This window comes from Meles meles, chromosome 1 (genome assembly GCF_922984935.1).
Source record: "Meles meles chromosome 1, mMelMel3.1 paternal haplotype, whole genome shotgun sequence".
NCBI classification, from domain to species: domain Eukaryota; kingdom Metazoa; phylum Chordata; class Mammalia; order Carnivora; family Mustelidae; genus Meles; species Meles meles.
In genome coordinates this window covers 2451152-2466769 of record NC_060066.1, presented here as the reverse complement: position 1 = coordinate 2466769, position 15618 = coordinate 2451152, and the positions used below count along the sequence as shown (strand labels likewise).

At 58.8% G+C, this 15618-nt stretch overlaps 1 protein-coding gene across 1 annotated transcript in view; it reads right to left on the bottom strand.

Annotated features, from left to right (window-relative positions):
- LOC123939760 (maestro heat-like repeat family member 5) overlaps positions 1-15618 on the bottom strand; it is a 67139-nt gene that overhangs the window by 26667 nt on the left and 24854 nt on the right. The window contains exons 7-17 of the mRNA XM_046001585.1: positions 11009-11116; positions 10556-10672; positions 9852-9971; positions 8805-8951; positions 8052-8174; positions 7253-7332; positions 6668-6803; positions 4947-5042; positions 3340-3444; positions 1863-1998; positions 1410-1582 (exon numbers count right to left, since the gene is read on the bottom strand). Of these exons, the coding sequence (XP_045857541.1) occupies positions 1410-1582; positions 1863-1998; positions 3340-3444; positions 4947-5042; positions 6668-6803; positions 7253-7332; positions 8052-8174; positions 8805-8951; positions 9852-9971; positions 10556-10672; positions 11009-11116 (1341 nt within the window). The remainder of the gene's footprint in view (positions 1-1409; positions 1583-1862; positions 1999-3339; positions 3445-4946; positions 5043-6667; positions 6804-7252; positions 7333-8051; positions 8175-8804; positions 8952-9851; positions 9972-10555; positions 10673-11008; positions 11117-15618) is intronic.

Here is a 15618-nt window from a genome sequence, read left to right as displayed (position 1 = left end):
GAGAGCCTGTGTTCAGTACAGGAAATCTAACGCCCTGGGGCCTCTTCACCACTGGCTCCCTCTGAGCTGGTAGCCAGGGAGCCCTCCTGCCCCGCCCCACCTCTGCCCGCGGCCCGGGTTCTTCAGCGTGACCGGAAGTCGAGCTAGGCTTGCTTGGTGTATACAGTATCGACACATCAGTACTTGATGGATTGGCCCCAGGGTTTTGGATTTTCCACGCTCAACCTCTAATCGACTGCGACCCTGACGGCTCGCTGCGGTTGCAGAGAACACTGGAGTCAGCCGGGACTGGATTCAGACCTTGCTGGGGCTCGACTGGCTGTCACCACTGCTTCCTCATCTGGTTCCATCTGGCTTAACTTGGTGGGTGTTTATTAAAGGCTGTCTCTGCCACCAGGCCCAGCACGGGGCCCTGGCACGACCCTGCTTCTGGCCTGGAGGGCTCGAGGTCTAACGGGGAGACTGACCAGCGTGCCACATACAGGGGTCTCCATTAGCCACAGGCTCAACACCAACACTGTGCCACAAAGTCACCGTGTCAGAGCCATCCTGCACTGACCATTCAGAACATGAGGCTCCACGAAACACGGCTCGTCCGGTCAACACCAGCGTCCAGCCCACACTCTGGGTCCCAGCCTCGCTCATGTTCAGAGGAGAACGCAAGTCACATTGGGCACAGAAGGTCACAAAGTTCCGGATCTCACTGGGGTGATGGAAGGGTCATCGGGGAGCTCCTGGGCTCCCCCTGGCGGCTGACCAAGGAAGAGCTGGCTGAGGTAGACCAGATGACAGGGAAGCCATGTTCCACCTCTACAGGAGGAGGGCCTGGCTTTCAGAGCAAGAGAGGACCCTGGGAAATGAGGCATGTGGGGATATTTCCCGAGAGTGCGCCTCCTGCAAAAAGAAGACTCAGGGCAGGACGTTGTATGGTGTCTCAGAGAACACCTGCCATGGGAGCCTCCTGAAAGCACCGTTTTACTGGGTGCTCGTGCTGGCCAGGGGTTCACAGCACCATTCTACCCATTTTACAGAGGAAGACAGAGGCTCAGAGAGGAGAAGGGGCTTGTCCAGGTCACACAGCCAGGAGGGACAGAGCTGGGACTCAAGCCCGGGCTGCTGACCACAGGGTCTGTCTCTGACCCCTCCCTCCCATTCCCCCTCTCCCAACTCCCCCGTCCCAGGCCAAGGGCCAGGGACTCCTCCAAGCGCTCTAAGTGAATCACCAACGTTACAGGTGAGATCCCAGCGTTGGTTTTAATACTCACACCCGGCCCAGGCTCTGACCCCCTGGGTCTAGCCAGGCCACACCAACAGCTGGAAGCCCTGTCAGAGGGGATGGCGTTGGGGGTCAGAGCAGAGCGTGGCCACACCTCCCCACCCAGATCTGCCAGCCTTCTAAGGGCTTTGACCTTGATGACTTGGGAGCTGCCAAGCTGGAGGACACCGTCCTTCGGGAACACCGGCTCCTGCGAGGCCGGCGGAGCTGTCTTCTGGTCTCCACTGCTCCAGACGGGAGCCCCATCCCCGTGGGCCTGAGAAAGCTGCTCCGGGGTCGGCACCTCCACTTTCTGAGTTTCTGTCGCTGGCCAGGGGTGGGCGTGGGACAGGGTGAGGGCTGGGCAAAGGTAGGCTTGGGGTCTAGGAGGGGACAGGAGGGGTCAGGACAGGGTCACTGGTCGTCAGGGTCAGGCCTGTGCTCATCTGGGGATGGGAGTAGAGTGAGCCTGGGATATGGCTGGGATTAGAGGTGGGTTTCGGGGCAGATTTGGGGTAGGGCGCGTTTAGGAGTGTGGGCGTGGTCCCAGCTGAGGCCGTGGTTGGGGTGGCGGCGGGTCACACTGCGGTGGCCCTCAGAGGCTCACCTCTCTGGCATCTCAGGAGCTGGTAGAGGTGGCCCACTGCTTCCAGGCTGGAGTGCTGGGTGGCCCTGTCCGGGTCCTGGCACAAAATCCCCAGCATGCACACCAGCTGCCCCATCCGCTTGAAGTCCTCTTTTGGCTGTGGTGAGAACATGGGAACCAGTGACTTCGGACCCTCCCCCGCGTCTCCGTCCTGCTGCGCACTCACCCCAGCAAGGCCGGCATCAGAAATCCTCCAACTGTGCGGCCAGGCTGGGGCTCGGCTCTCAGGACCCCTAGCCCAGGCTCTGCCCACCCAGCCCGGCCACTACGGTCAGCAGCCCAGGGCACACTGGGCAACACGTAAGGGGTTGCCCCAAACTCAGAAATCAAGAGGAATCCTATTTTAATGCAACATTTAGAAAAATCAAATTGAAGGTGACAATTCCTGTTGAACCACACAGTTTCAAAGCTGTGAATAAAGATGGTCCAGCCCAGCACTTCCACGACCTTGCCTCTTCTTGCCTCACTCCCCTGGCCCTGATCCCAGTCCTGGTTTCAGTAAAACTTTATTTGCAACAACACACAGCCGGCCAGTGGCTGGTTGCTGAGTGGATTGTTTTAAAACAGTACATTAAAGTATTTATCTTGATTGCAGAATGCCTGGCACCTGGTAAATTTTGTGCCCCCGGTGAGCTGCCTGACCGCAGGCCCGGTCCTGTATTGTGGAAATTGATTCTGAGAACACTGTAGGCCCTCTGAACCCCTCTAGGGGGTCCTCCGCACCCTGGGAATGCTGGAGATGTCTGTGCAGGGACCTCTCTTTGGCAGAGCACCACCCCTGCCTGCCCACCTCTATTAGAAAAGGTGGCACCTGCCGGGCATCAGGCAGAGAAGCTAATTTTTTCACGGCCCCATGAGTCTCCCTAAGGAATGAGTGCTGATTTTGGCTGACAAACGCAGGAGCGCTCACTCCCTGAACCCAAGGTGACAGATGGCAGTCAGGCTGCGAAGCGTGACAGGCTGGGGAGCAGGACGCATGGAGGGTCGTGATGGACGGAGGGGTTCCTGCGGTCACCGCGGACCGGGGCTGGGGCAAGGCAACACCTCCTCTGCTTTCAGGGTATCCCTCTGAGGAGGACTCGCTTCCTCCCTTTTCATGGGCGAGAAATGGAGTTTCAGGGCGTGGAAGATGCTGCTGGAGGCTTCAAGGGTGTTGCCAGGAGCCCAGCCTCCTGGGTCAGGGGTCCGGGCATCAGGGTTCAGAGCCCAGTCGTGCGGACTGGGTAGGGAGCCCCAATTCCCGCCCCAGCTTGTGTTCTCCTGTGTGAAAAGGGGGTTACATGGCCATGTTGTAGGGCATTCCTGGATCCACCCATCCTGGCGGCAGAAGTCTAGGGGGCCTTGAGCTCCACGAGCCTGTGAGCCTCCGGGAGGAGGACGGCTTGGCTGGGGCAGCAGAGGGGGTGTGGGGTGGCGGTCCAGAAGGCTGGGTACTCACATCCAGGTAGGGGTTTTGGCTCAGGAATCTGAGAAGGACCATGCAGCTGTGCATAGCCCGCTGCCGCTCGTGTGCCTTCTCCGACGCCAGCCAGAGGTACAGGTGCTGCGGGTGGGCAGGGGAGGGGAGGGGGTGCTGCAGGCGCGCACCCCTGCACCGACCAGCTCCACCCGGCCAGCCCGACCTCAGCCCAGCGCTCCGGGCTTGGCTCAGGCCCCGCCCCCTTGGCCCCGGCCGCTGGCAATCAAGGCTCCGCCCCGCCCAGAGCCAGGCCCCGCTCCGCCCAGCAGGCCCCGCCCCCACCAAGGCTCCCGCCCACCGTCGACTCAGGCCCCACCCACCCAGGCAAGGCTCCGCCCCCTCGGCGCCCACCACGCCCCCGTTCCGCTCTCCGCGTCCAGCTCTCCCTGTGCGGTGGCACAGCCGTCCGGGTGCTCCCTGCAGCCCCGCTAGAGAGGAGGAGCCATTCCCTGCTCAGAGCCCGTCGAGGCTCCTGGTTTCAGCCCGCTTGGCGACACGCACCCCTTTTCAAAGCACGCTTTTCTCTGCACCACCCGAACGCGCAGAATTACAGAGGGATACCAGCGCACGCTCGAGCAGTTACTCCCAACAGTTCCAAGCCCAATGCGAGCCCCTTTGCAAAGCTAGAGATGATTACAGTGCGTGGTTCTAAGACGGCGTTTGGAGATTCTGGAACCCAGCGGTGTCCTATGACCGCATCTGTGCCTTCCACGGTGGCCCACACAGCCGCTGCCAGCACCGCTGTGGTTTGTCACCAACACTCGGGGTGGGAACGAGTGAGTTCAAATGCCGATGTCTCCCCTAGCCAGGCTCACGCGTCGGCTTCCCTCTGTGCGCCTGCTTCAGCGACTCCCCTCACCCCCACGAGGCTCCCAGGCTGGACCAGGTCTGGCCCTGCTGGCCTAACCTGACCTTAACCCCCCTGCCACCCCGCCCCTCCCCCAACTTGGCACCATCCCCACGCTCCAGCCATGCGGAGCTCTCTCCATTCTGGTCTCTGCGCTCACCGTGTGTCTCACCTTGGCCCCTGCCACACCCTCTGCCTGCTCGGCCCTTCCCTTCCTTTCTCTATCCAGGGACTCCTTGGTTCTCATTCAGGTATCTCTGCTGGTCCTGACCTCCCACCCTCCCACAGAGCCAGAGTCCCTTCTCTGGGTCCTCCCCTGCCCCTGGACTGTCCCTGCCTGTTGACTGGTCTCCTTCCTATCAAGGTGAGAGCCCTGGGGGGCAGTGAGAGAGTGGGGGTGTCGGGTTGTGAGTCCCCCCTCACGGCTGGAGACATGGCTGCAGAATGAGTTCTCTGGGAGGGTGGGCAGGTCCCAGCCAAGGTCAAGGCCTATGTCCTCATCCGTTCCCTTGACATGTGGCATTCAAGGCTCACTTACCACCATCGCACCTGCTGTTAACACCCTCCAGTTGTCCCAAGACACAGCGATCCCCGAAGATGGCCAGGTCTGAAGCCTCCACATCCCAGGGCCGCTCCCCACCCCAGGTTCAGGCCCTGCCTCCTTTGGGACATCTTCCTTCACCCATCCTCTGCCCCACCTGGGCCTCCCCCACCCAGCCGTGTGGCTGCCGGCCCTCACCGACAGCAGGAAGTGCAGCTCGTCGGTCGTGGGGTTCTGTATGATGAAACTCTGTAGCATCTGGTCCAGGGCCTCTGCGGTCTTGTTGTAGAGAGTCTGTGAGGGGACATGGAGCAGGTCAGCAGCCGCCAAGCCCCAGCAGCGACAGAGTGCCGAGGCCCGTCGCAGGGCGGGAGTGCGCTGGTCTCTCAGTGAGAGTGGTGCCTGTTACTGCCCATTCCCAAGGCCAGAACGCACACTTTGTGTGTTTACAACAGGCCCAGGAAGGGCCCTGTCCCAGTCCCCGTTCAGAAGCTGAGGAGACAGGGCAGTGGCAGTCTGGGTCAGGCCTGCCCAAGGTCGCAAGTTTCTCAGTGGCCAAGGTCAGTTCCTTCCCAGTGTGGCTGGCTTCTCGGGCAGGCAGCCTGCCGGAGACCTGGAGCCCGGAAGGATCTAATTGATTTAACGCTTTGGGGTTCCGTCTTGAGATTCCTCATCAGCTTTAAATAAGGGCCCAGTTTCCTTTTGCATTGGTTGTGGCAAATGATACAGATGGTCCCGACTCCTCACGTGAGACCCCCGATCTCTGCTGCTTGGCTCCCCGGGCATGCTCGGGGAAGGTGGCGGCCACAGGGAGTACCCAGCCCTCTTCCCTGGGACAGCACGTCAGAGCAGAGCCCTGGGCACGGGCCATCAACTCCCCGGGTGCCCTGGGGAGCTCCTTCCAGCTCTCCGTGCCTACCTCTGTCGCCCGAGAGCTGGATGTGAAGCCAGCCCCACCTGCCAGGGTGGCGGGACCCACAGAATGGGAATTAACAGGATCCCCCGCCTGGTGTCTGGCACCAGCCCAAGCTGCCTGGGTGAGCCAGCCATGATGCTGTCATCTGGCGATGGTGGCCGTCTGGACTCCTGCAGGGTTGGGGTGGGGGCCAGTGCCAGCCTTCCAGGGGGCTGCTTCTGTGGTATTGCCCTGGGCCCAGAGGATGCTTTGCATTCTCACGGCCCACCCGAAGGGCTTGTCTGTTCCATTCCAGTCCGGACTCAGCCTAGGGCTGTGGTGGGACGATCAGGGCCCAGGGCCCGGGGTGGAGTCTGACCCTGCCTCTCCCACCAGACACCTCCATTTCTCTGAGCTGGTTTCCTCACCCACGGGGCGAGTGCTGCTGGGAAGGGGAACCATCATGTCCCTGGGAGCTGGCACCTAGCAGCTGCTCAGCTAACACCAGCCCTGCCCTTTACAGTAAACACGTAGGCATCAGGGGCTGGCGGTGCCCTGGGGAGATGGGCGCCTGCCCATGCAGCAGAGGCTTTGCCTAACAGATCCCCAGAGGTGGTTGGGATCTGGCCCAGCAAAGAGTGGGCCAGCTGGGGCCTGGGTGGGGTGTGACTGGTTTAAGGAGCCTCATAGGTGTGACTGAGCCCAGGGCTGCTCCCAGGGCTGGCAGGGACAGAGGCCACCTACACTCCCACTCACAGAGCATCGTCTGCACCAGACAAGGGATGCCAGTGTCTGCTTTCATCCCGAGCTTTCTGCACCAGCAGCTCCGCAATGATCACCCCATGTCACAGGTGGGCAAATAGAGGTGCAGAGCTGTTATGAAACGTGCCCAGGGTCTCCCAGCTCTGTCTGCAGGGGGTTAGAGGCCCTGCCTGTCTAGCCCACACCCCTTCCCAAGCCACGAGCAGCTGCGGACAGAGCTGGGGCCCCTCTCACTGAAGGGCACCCTGTTCCAGCCTCGCACCTGTATGTTGGGCGGCTCTAGAAAGAGACAGGTGTGTTTCTCCAGGACGTCCAGCAGGGGCAGGGCCAACACGCTGTGTAGGCAGACGGACAGAATCCGTGACTTCTTCTCAAAGTCCAGGGGAGGCCTCAGCTTACTGTTTGGAGGAAGAGGGCAGTGAGAGAGGAGTGTGGGGGCTGAGGACAGCAGAGGGAGCACTGGCCAGGACACACAGAGTTGGCGAGCCCCAAACAGCAGCCCCTTGTGCTGTTCCACTCTCGACCAGAGACTCAAGGGTACACGTCAGCCTCCCTGGCCTGTGCAGCCTCCTGGACGGGGGAGTTTCCCGAGGGTTTGTAAGGGACTCACGTGGCTGGTTAGGAGGAGTCACTTTGCAAGCCCTGTACCCCGAGCTCCCCTTTCCTGGACCGACTGGTCTCACCCCAGCCCTGGTGACACCACTGGGAGCTTCAGCAGCTCTGTTTTAGCAAATGATGGCAAATTTTCATTCCTTGGGGTGGGGTTAATAACAGTGGCTGCTGTTTATGGAGCGCCTGTTACAGGCCTGCCCTGGAGTAGGGCCCTGTGTGGGGCCGGGGAGCCTACCAGAGGCTGGAGACGATGTGAATGGCCTGCTGGCGAGTTGAGGTACACAGTGTGTCCTGGGGTTCCTTCTCCAGCAGCACCTGCAGATCCCCAGGTGGGCCTGAGTCATTCAGGCCTGGGCCTATCCCACTCCTGACACCCAGTCTCATTCTGCCTGAAGATCTTGGTGCCCGGTACTCCCATGACCCACAGGGCTGTGCTGCAGCTTCTCCCCCACCCGTGGGGGCCTCTGTGACCCGGCTGCACTGAAAGCACTGGATCCCAGCGTTTGGAACGGCACAGGTCATGTCTGGACCCTGGCTTCCTGCGTATCGGCTGCACGACCTTGAGCGAGTCTGCAACTGCTCCGGCTTTCGCTGGTTCACAACTAACAGTGTGGTTGCAGGCACGCAGGTGTGGCAAGCTGTGCAGAGCATGGGGTCTGAGTCAGCAGGAGCTCAGCAAACGGTTTTCATCACGTTTCAGCTTGCCCATCACTTGCATGCTTCCTCCACTGCTCTGGGGTTCTGAGCGCCCCAAATCTCTAGAGAGCAGTGGTCTGAGCTGGGGTGGTGTTAGCAGAACGGATGGTGTTCGGGGCCTCAGCTGCATCAGCTGTGAGCTGGACATTCCTGGCCAGTTCAGGGTCACCGCTGAACCAAGGCGAGGTGGGGCATGGATGTACTCTCAGCTGCCAGAGCCTCTGAGGGGCTCAGCCACACCCCAGAAATCCAACTTCCCTACCCCTTGGCAACGCCTGTCTCTAGTGGATGCTGCTGGTCCCGTGAGGCCCTTCCTCTGCCCCAGGACCGTGACTCACCATCAGACACTTGAGGAGCTCAGAGATCTGGGAGAACTCGTAGCTGTGGGCTCCCTCGTTGCGGCTGATGGCCTCCACCAGCATGAGGACCGCGGTGAGGAAGCTCTGCTTCAGGGTCTCGTCCTGGCAGGGGGTCAGGCCGTGGAACAGGGGGTGCAGGGGGGCACATAAGGGCAGGAGAGAGAGTCACATGTGGCTACAGGGCATTGCTGGCGGGGTACAGCAGAGGCCTCGGCTAAGGCCACATATGTGGGGCTTTGGTAGGGGGAGCCCATGTGGTTTTGTTTAAATTGTATGTTGACAACATTTCAGTACAGGACAGTGCTGTAAGGAGCCCAGCGTCCGGCTGCCCTCGATGTGTGGCTCCTCAGCACCAAAGATCTAGGGTAGGCAATGGCCTCACGGGGCTGCCTGGGGTAGACGCCCCAGATGCAGAGTATCGAGTAAGGGCAATGTTGTCCTGGAGGTGGGGTGGATATCACCTGGTCTTCCGATGCCCCAGAGTGAAAACCACAGAGAACGAGGGGCTGGGGCCATCATGGAAGCCTCCAGTGGCTTTGGGTGGGATGATGGGGTGAGGAGGTAGGGCAGCGAGGAGGCCAGGCCTGGCTCTTCCTGACTCCAGGGTGGGGCAGAGGTGGGGAGGAGGGCTCCAAGGCCCTGGGAAGTCCTAGAATTCTCCAACCCAGGTTCTGGTGGGAGCTGGGCTGTGACGAGGCTGTGCTCCAGAGGGGTGGCCCTGGGGAGTCGTACCCAGGAACTATTGTGGAAATAGAAGACCATCCGCGACAAGATGTTGTCCACCCACGGGAGGATGTGCGCCTTGGCCCTGACTGCCGTCTGACCGTAAGCGAGGAGCATGGTGCTGCTGGCCCACTTCCACTGCAGGTCCTCTGAGTTCTGACCACAGCAGGGGCAGATATGGAGGGTCAGAGCCCTCCTGCCCGTCCCCTGGGGGAGCGGTGACAGGAAGTACTCTGGTCCCTAGCTCAGTACTGCAGGACAGTGTTCTGAGCGTTGGTGAGACTCAGTTTCCCTCAATAGGAAAATAGGAGAGATGATGTTGTCTCTCTGGGGGGTTGGAAAGGGCCTATGGGGTTCCCCAGAACTGGCCAGAGTCCATCCCCTCACCCTCCCTGCCTGGGGTGTGTGGGGGGGACATCCAAGACAGCCGAGATACCAGCCGAGGGCCACATGGCCTCACTGCCCATCAGTGACCATCAGTGACCAGGTGACCAGGCCCCCTCTGGTTTGAGATGTGGGTCCCAGTCCCTGCTCTGCACCTCCCGGCTGTGGGGCCCCGAGGAGGCAGCCCGCCCTGGCTGGGGTGTCTGTCCTAGCGGTGGTTCTTCCCCATTAGTCCTAGTGAGCGCCCTCGTGCCGTCCCAGGCACTGCTGCGGCCTGCGGGTGTTACCCGGGGAGCAGTGAGGACAGGGTGAGGACAGGGCAGACGTGCTGTCCACTGGCAGGGGCCCAGGCCCTTGTCTCATGTGTCAGGCAGGGCCCGTGGCCCAAGTCCCATTCATGAACACAGCAGCCATCACAGCCCCTGCAAGAGCCGTCTCTGGAGCACCTGCTCAATGCCAGGCCCGTTTTCACCCCACAGCCGGGGGGTGGCTGTCATTCAAGAGGAGAATGGGGCACAGTGCAGGTGGGACTGGAGGCCAGGATGCTTGCTGCAAAGCCTGTGCCCCTAACTGTCCCCGGAGACCCTCTGGGAGGCCCGGACCTTCATGGAAGGCGGGAGTCCTGATGCTCCAGCCCCCTGCCGAGGCCCCCAGCCACCCAAGAGTCAGAACCTTCAGGCAGAAGCTCTGGAGGCTCCATTTCATGGGCGTGCTCCGGCCGAACTGCTCCAGGACAGCCCAGACGTGGTCCAGGTGGCGCACAGCAGCCAGTCCTATGGTGAGTGCGATACCCTACAGGGGCAGGAGAGCAGGATCGCTGATGCGGGTCACAGAACCAGGCCTGGACTCTCACTTGGGGATGTGGAAATTGGCACCCAGAAAAGGGGGGGACTTGTTCAAGGTCACAGGGCATCTCCCTCCCATCCCCATGCTACTTAGGATATGCAACTCTGAGCCCAACCCTGTGGGGGCATCATTTATGGGGGCTGGTGGGGGGGTGTGGGAGGCAGCAGGGACGGGGGACTCTTTGGAGGCCTGTTACCTTCCTCTGCCCCCACTAGCTCTGAACAGACCTGGGCCAGAGGAGGAAAGAAGGGTCCAGAAAGTAGATGACTGACAAAGGAGAGGACACGAGCTGTGATGGGCTCAGAGTGTGACCAGGGTCAGGATTCCTTTTGTGAGCGGGATCAGGGTTCAGAGTGTGCCCAGTGTCAGGGCTCGTAGTGTGACCAGGGTCAGGGCTCAGCGTGTGAAAAGGATCAGGTTTCTTCGTATGACCTGATCAGGGATCAGGGTATGACCAGGGATCAGGCTAAGGCTGAGGTCAAGATCAGGCAGCCCTGGGCTGGGCTGGGCGGGGGGTGACGGCGCCTCACCTCCCTCTGCTTGGGCCACCGGTGGGATGTGTCCAGGAGGCCTCTCAGGTGTGCCCTGACGGTGGTGCTGCGGTCCTCAGCTTGAAGGATCAGCCCATAGTAGATGAAGAGAAAAGCCTGGGGGAGGTTCAGCTTCTTGTCCTGGGCTTAAGCCACTTCCGCCCACCCAGACAGCTTGCCTCCTCCCCCCACCAGGCTCCCCCCACCTTCCTGAACTCCTGTCGCCGCCCTCAGGACCCTGCTCTGGGACCATCAAACCCCTGCCTGGTGGTGGAGTTTCAGGGGAGCAGCTTTAAGTCCTGATGCTCGGGTCCCTGACCCGCTGGTTTCTTTGGGTCCCAGTGTCTTTCTAGGGCCCCGGACCTTGCTTTAGATGTGTATCCTATGGCCAGAGCCCCTGGGCATGCGCGGTAGGCATGGGGGCTGCTTATGGGGAGGCAGGGCATGGTCCACCTTCTCTGGGGGCTGCTCCTGGCATGTCTGGTCGGGCTTGGTGAGTGCCAACAGCAGCGCCTTGGACCACGCGTCCGTGTTCAGGAACTGGACCGACTTGGCAGCCATCTGTGAGCAGAGGGGGGTGGGCAGGGCTGGAGCGCTCGCTCCCTTCACCCTGCGGGCTAGAGCTGAGGCCTCCACCTTCCCCATCCCACCCTGGCCACTCAGAGCCCTGAGTCCATCATTCTCTTGGCTTCATTCCCCTGAGTCTCCAGGGCCAGCCCTCTGATTTGCTTGATAGTCCCCAGGAACAAGGAATTCATTCCCTGAGATCCTCTCCCTGGAGGAGTTCAAGGAGAGGTTGGAAACCAGCAGTCTGCCCGTGTCCCTGGCACTGGGCAGAGGCTCAGACGTCACAGAGGCTCAGTGTCAGCCGAAGGGGGCCCAACCAGAGTAGGGTGCCGGGAGACCAGGGTCTGTCACCTGCGTTCCGGGCTGTCTCCCTGGCACCCGGCACGGTGCCTGCCATGTAGTCGATGTTTGATTAATATTGTTTGGAAGGATGAATGAGAGATCCATAAACAGATGACGTGTGTCTTCTAAATATATGTCCTAGAAGTTTCGCCCTAACTTTCCCCCGTGGGGACCACGGGGCTTCTCTATTTCAATGTTCCCATTTCCACAGCTCCACAAGTCCAAGATTTTGATCCCCAGGTCTTTGGGGCTGAAGATACTCCTCCTAAGTGTGACCCCAAACCCCCAAATCTGAAAGAAATGATCGATATATGTGAAGATGGATATTTGAAGAAGTTTGTTCAGCAAACCCACCATAACTAAGCTGAAAGAGGCAGTGAGTTGTTTTTGTTTGTTTGTTTTTGTTTTCCTGCAACCCATTGTCCAGGGTTAGTATCAGGGGTGAAGAGGACTTCACAAAGCAGTAAGGGACGGGGACAGTCGTAGGCACGGCGAGCGTGCACGTGTGTGACAGAGACACCACACGTGGAGCCTGGCTCGTGTGTAAGGAACGGAAGTGAAGAAAACGTAGCGTTTCGGCTAAGACTGGCCAAAAACAGGACGGCCGGAGGTCAGCAGGAAGTGTCCTTTGGTGGGAAGGGGAGGGGCCTTCCCTGCCAGGTTCTGGCAGCATCTGCTACGATTTGAAACGTGTGCGCCTTTCCCCAGGCAAGTCCGTTTCCAGGAATTCATCCTAAGGAGCACTAACAGGTGCGGGGGTTGGAACACGAGGGTCTTTATCCCGCAGCCTCCAGGTTGCCGGATGCAAGCCCGCCCAGAGCGCCCCTGCAGGTGGGCCTTGGGGCGTCCTCTGGCGATGCTCCCTGGGGCAGGGGCGGGGGCGGGGGCTTGCAGCTGAGGCTGGAGTTGTCGTCTGCCCCAGGTTTGCCTGCAGGACGCTGGGGTGCAGCGGGCTACTCCATGGCTGCTCCAGGCCGCCGGCCCCAGGACCGGTGTCTGCCGAACCCATGGCACCCGCGCTGCCTGGAAGCCCCAGTTCTCAACTGGTGTCAACTTTCGTTCAGTGTTGCACAGGCCGGTGCCCTAGCGACTCATCTGAGGTTCAGGTTCAAAAACTCAGAAAATTACACAAGCCACAGCACGACTGATTATTGACCCTGTTCCCCATGCTGCATGCACTTTCCACCCCCGTGACTTATACCTGGAAGTTTGTAACTCTTAACCCTGTTCACCTGTTTCACCATCCTCCCAGCCCTCCCCTCTGGCAGCCCCCAGAGGTCAGTATTCAGGAGTCCGGCTTTTTGTTGGTTTCTTGGCTCGTCTGTTTTGTTTCTTCAGTTCCACATATGAGTGAAATCATACGGTATTTGTCCTTCTCTGACCGGCTTATTCCACTCAGCATAATACCCACTATGTCCTCCCACGATGTCGTAGTGGCGAGATCTCATTCCTTCCTATGGCTGCGTAAGGTTTCAACGCCTTCTTTATCTGTTCAGCAGTCGATGGACACTTGGGCTGCTTCCGTGTCTTGGCTATTGTAGTTAATGCTGCAGTAAACAGCTGACACCAGTGAGAATGGCAAAGATTAACAGGACAGGAAACACGTGTTGGAGAGGATGTGGAGAAAGGGGAACCCTCTCACACTTTGCTGGGAATGCAAGTTGGTGCAGCCACTTTGGAGAACAGTGTGGAGATTCCTGAAGAAATTAAAAATAGAGCTTCCCTGTGGCCCTGCAATTGCACTACTGGGTATTTACCCCAAAGATACAGATGGAGTGAAAAGAAGGACCATCTGTACCCCAATGTTCATAGCACCAATGGCCACAGTCCACAAACTGTGGAAAGAGCTGAGATGCCCTTCAACGGATGAATGGATAAGGAAGATGTGGTCCATATACACGATGGAGTATTATGCCTCCATCAGAAAGATGAACACCCAGCTTTTGTATCAGCATGGACGGGACTGGAGGAGATAATCTGAAATAAGTCAAGCAGAGAGAGTCAATTATCATACGGTTTCACTTATTTGTAGGGCATAAGGAATAACACGGAGGACATGGGGAGACGGAGAGGAGAAGTGAGTTGGGGGAAACTGGAGGGGGAGATGAAGCATGAGCGACTGTGACTCTGAGAAACAAATGAGGGTTTTGGAGGGGAGGAGGTGGGAGGTTGGGTGAGCCTGGTGGTGGGTATTAAGGAGGGCACGGATTGCATGGAGCACTGGGTGAGGTGCGTAAACAATGAATTCTGGAACACTGAAAAAATAAAATAAAAAAATGAACACAGAGGTGCATGTATCTTTTTAAATTAGTGTTTTTGTTTCCTTTGGATAGAGACCCAGTAGTCTGACACCTGGATCATACGGCAATTCTGTTTTTACTTTTTTGAGGACCTGCGTCCTGCTCGCCACGGCGGCTGCAGGAGTCTGCAATTCCCACCAAGCGTGCACGAGCGGTCCCTTTTCAGCACATCCTCGCCGGCACGCGTGTTATTTCCTGTCTTTCGGGTAGAAGTCAGCATTCGGATGGGTGTGAGGTGGTATGGCATTGTAGCTCCGGTTTGCATTTCCCTGCGCATGAGGGATCTTGACCGTCGTTTCATGGTCTGTTGGCATCTGTGTGTCTGGGTTTGTTTGTTTGTTTGTTTTTTTTCCACTTTTTTTTTTTTAAGATTTTATTTATTTATTTGACAGAGAGAGAGATCACAAGTAGGCAGAGAGGCAGGCAGAGAGAGGGGAGGAAGCAGGCTCCCTGCAGAGCAGAGAGCCCGATGCAGGACTCGATCCCAGGACCCTGAGATCATGACCTGAGCCGAAGGCAGCGGCTTAATCCACTGAGCCACCCAGGCACCCCTGTGTGTCTGGGTTTTGAATGTCTTTGTGGAAGTGTGTTTAGCTCAGAGTGGAAGGCGTGGATCCCTACTGTGGGGACACGCGGACAGACCCACACCACCTCTCCCCCCCCCAGGAACTGGAGAGTATTCTACGACCCCACAAAGCGCTCTGACTCCCTTTCCAGTCGATCCCATCACTGCAGAACTGACTGGCATCACCGTGGACTAGTCTCCCCCTTTCTAGAGCGTCGCACCCTTGAAGCCTTGCAGGAGGCACTGCGGGGAGTCCGGGGTTTTCAGCCTGTGTCTGCGGTGGATCACACGGGCGCTTCTCCCCGCTGCGATTTCTACCTTCCCCCTTGCCCGCGGATTCCTCCACTTGCTTCGCGTTCTCCAGCTTCTTCGGGTGGAGGTTTACAGACGGACTTCCGGTCTTTGGCTGGGGCACTGCTCTGCGGGGCATGGGCTGTCTCCAGTTGGAGGCTGTTTGGGGTAAGGCCTCTGGAAGGCGTGGACTCCGAGCCCCGCCCTCTCCGCGCTGAGCCCCGCCCCCTCTGCACTGAGCCCCGCCCCCACGCTGAGCCCCGCCCTCTCTGCGCTGAGCTCGTTTCCCTGGCGCCCTGCTTGAGCAGTTCCCTTTCGCTTGGAAGCCCAGCCCGGGCTCCAGATCTCGGTTTTGGGGTTCGGTCCTTCCCCAGTCCCCGCTTCCAGGCCGGGATTGCTGGTGGCCCTGGTCACTGCTGCTGTGCATGCACGTCTTGTTTTACAGACAAAGGCTCCTACTAACTGGCCTCTTGAACCAAAAAGTCCCAAGAACCGATGGGCACGGTTGTGTACTTAAAAACTATTTGAGCACTTGCGACCTAATTCAGACTCCCGTGTTAGGGTCAGTCGGTCACAGAATGGCTTAGATGGACACTAACTTGCCAAACTCAGGGACATTTCAATACAGTGGGGCACACTGCAGAACAGTCACGATCCCCAACCTCGCAGCGTATCCCTCTTAGGTATTAGCATTACTTTGGCTCTGAGAACCCCCAAAGGCTTAGCTAAACAATGAAGAAGAAAAAGAACAAAAAGAATGAGGTTCTTAAGCCCAAAGGGTCAAGTGCACCACCTTCTACCACTGCTTCTTTTACGTCCAAGAACTATGGTCCCAGAGCTATGAGTGTCTGCAAAAATGGCAAAATCTTACTAAAAACAGCCTAAAATTACAGTGGCCACTATGGAGAAGATTCCAATGAGACAGGATCATTTACTGCAGAAGTGGACTTGAGAGCAAGGTTTCCTAGACTGAACAAACAGAGCAGGACTCCCAGTTT